Raw genomic sequence first — 1,909 nt, forward strand, 5'->3', positions numbered from 1 at the left:
GAAAAATTAACACATGGTTGATCTAGTCTAATTGGTTTTTTATTTTATTTTAATTTGGAAATTACTATTACTAATTAACATTAATCAATTTTGACTAAATTATATCTTACAGGAAAACTTATATTAAAAAAAAATATAAAAAAATTTTTTAAACAAGAAATAAAGAAATATTAATTGATTTATATTTATGTACATGTTATCGTATTTACAAAAATTATTTTAATAGGAAATTAAAAAAAATGAATGGGCATATCCCTAAGAAAAAAGCAGTCATTATTGGAATTAATTATGTGGAAACAGAAGGAATTAGTTTAAGAGGTTGTGCAAATGATGCAAAGTTAATGGCTTTGACATTAATGTCTCACTTTGATTTCAATGCATCAGATATAATCTTTCTAACTGATAGTGAACCAGATAGAGGTTATGATACTTTGGTGGATTCTCAAGAACCAATTTCATTCTATGATAACTGGCCAAGAGATGAAATTCCACCAACAAAACATCATGATTCCAGAATATATCCAAATAAAAGAAATATTTTAACAGCAATAAATTGGTTAACTAGAGATGCAGAAGCTGGTGATATTCTTGTATTTTATTTTGCAGGACATGGAGTACAAGTAGATGTTTTAACATCATATGAAGGAGAAGGATATGATGAAGCACTACTTCCAGCAGATTCTACATTATATTTAGCTTCAAATGGTTCAGATTTAGATGAATATAATGTATTACTTTGCAGTGAACTTAAGGAATTATTATTATGTGTTCCTCCTGAAACTCAATTGAATGTAATTTTAGATTGTAATGGAGGTCAGACTATTTTAGATCCAGCTGGTAATTTGAATGGTATGTGGTATATTAAAGGTATAGTGACAAAAGGAATTTGGCCATTTCTTTCAGCTACTAATAAAGTTAAAAGAGCACAATATAATTCATCAGTATTTAAAGAAGAACAAATGGTTCATAGACTTGTAAGACCAAGATATGTTCCTTGTGTTCAAATTGGCAATACACAAAACTTAAAAGATCCAAGTCTTCAATCTACACAATATGTATCTTTATCATGTAAAGGATATTGTTTTTCTGCTGCTCCATGGAGTCAAATAGCTGCTGAAGCTTCATTACCTTTGTTATCAGTTACTAGAAAGACTCAAGTGACAGATTCTTCAATGGGTTTATCAAATGGCCCAATTTCTACTCCTAATTCTCAATCATTTAATAGTTCTGGATTACTTTCATCTAAAACAGAATCTAAATTAGGTGTAATAGAGATTCCAATATCTAGAGGTGGAGCTTATAATATAATTCATGGAGTTTTTACCTGGTCATTTTGTAAAGCTATTAGTGATATTGCTACTGGAATATTACAACAAGGAAGACCAAGGAATGAACTTTCGTATAAGACAATTCTAGCAAGAGTGAGAGAGTACATCTCATGCCTGAAAACTTCAATTCTTGCTCACTTAGATCAAAATCCAGAATTAACTATTCATTCAGGAGGAGCTGGGACTGTTTCTGAATATTTTTGTTCCCCATTTGGAGGAGACAAAAGTATAGATTTTGATTTTGATCATTATTTTAGAATAACTGATAATTGTATAAGACATTTAAGAAAGAACCAGAACTTTTTAATACCTCAAGAAGCTTACAATTCTATGTTACAAGCCAACAAGAATGATAATTTAGTTTTCCATTCTGTGAATTTAAGTATATTAAGTAAGCCCATTAATTCATCTGAAAACCAGGTTTCACAAAGAGATTCCCCTCCAACATTTAGAGAAAACAATGATCAGGAAGGTGAGAATAAGAAAGATGAATCCAATCAATTAGAAGATAGGAAAACAGTGGATACTAGNTAGAATATTAACCAAGAATTTAGGTTCTGCTCCAAACTTAGCCTCAAATT

General features: G+C 29.9%; 1 protein-coding gene across 1 annotated transcript; it reads left to right on the forward strand.

Annotated features, from left to right (window-relative positions):
• The first annotated feature begins 239 nt into the window (after nt 1-239).
• Nucleotides 240-1,862, forward strand: Chro.40469 (hypothetical protein). The annotated part of the gene is made up of 1 exon (XM_659990.1): nt 240-1,862. One exon carries the CDS (start codon nt 240-242, stop codon nt 1,860-1,862), a length of 1,623 nt encoding a protein of 540 aa, XP_665082.1.
• The last annotated feature ends 47 nt before the right edge of the window (nt 1,863-1,909 follow it).

The sequence above is a fragment of the Cryptosporidium hominis genome (genome assembly GCF_000006425.1).
Source record: "Cryptosporidium hominis TU502 chromosome 4 CHRO014182, whole genome shotgun sequence".
In the NCBI taxonomy this organism is placed as follows: domain Eukaryota; phylum Apicomplexa; class Conoidasida; order Eucoccidiorida; family Cryptosporidiidae; genus Cryptosporidium; species Cryptosporidium hominis.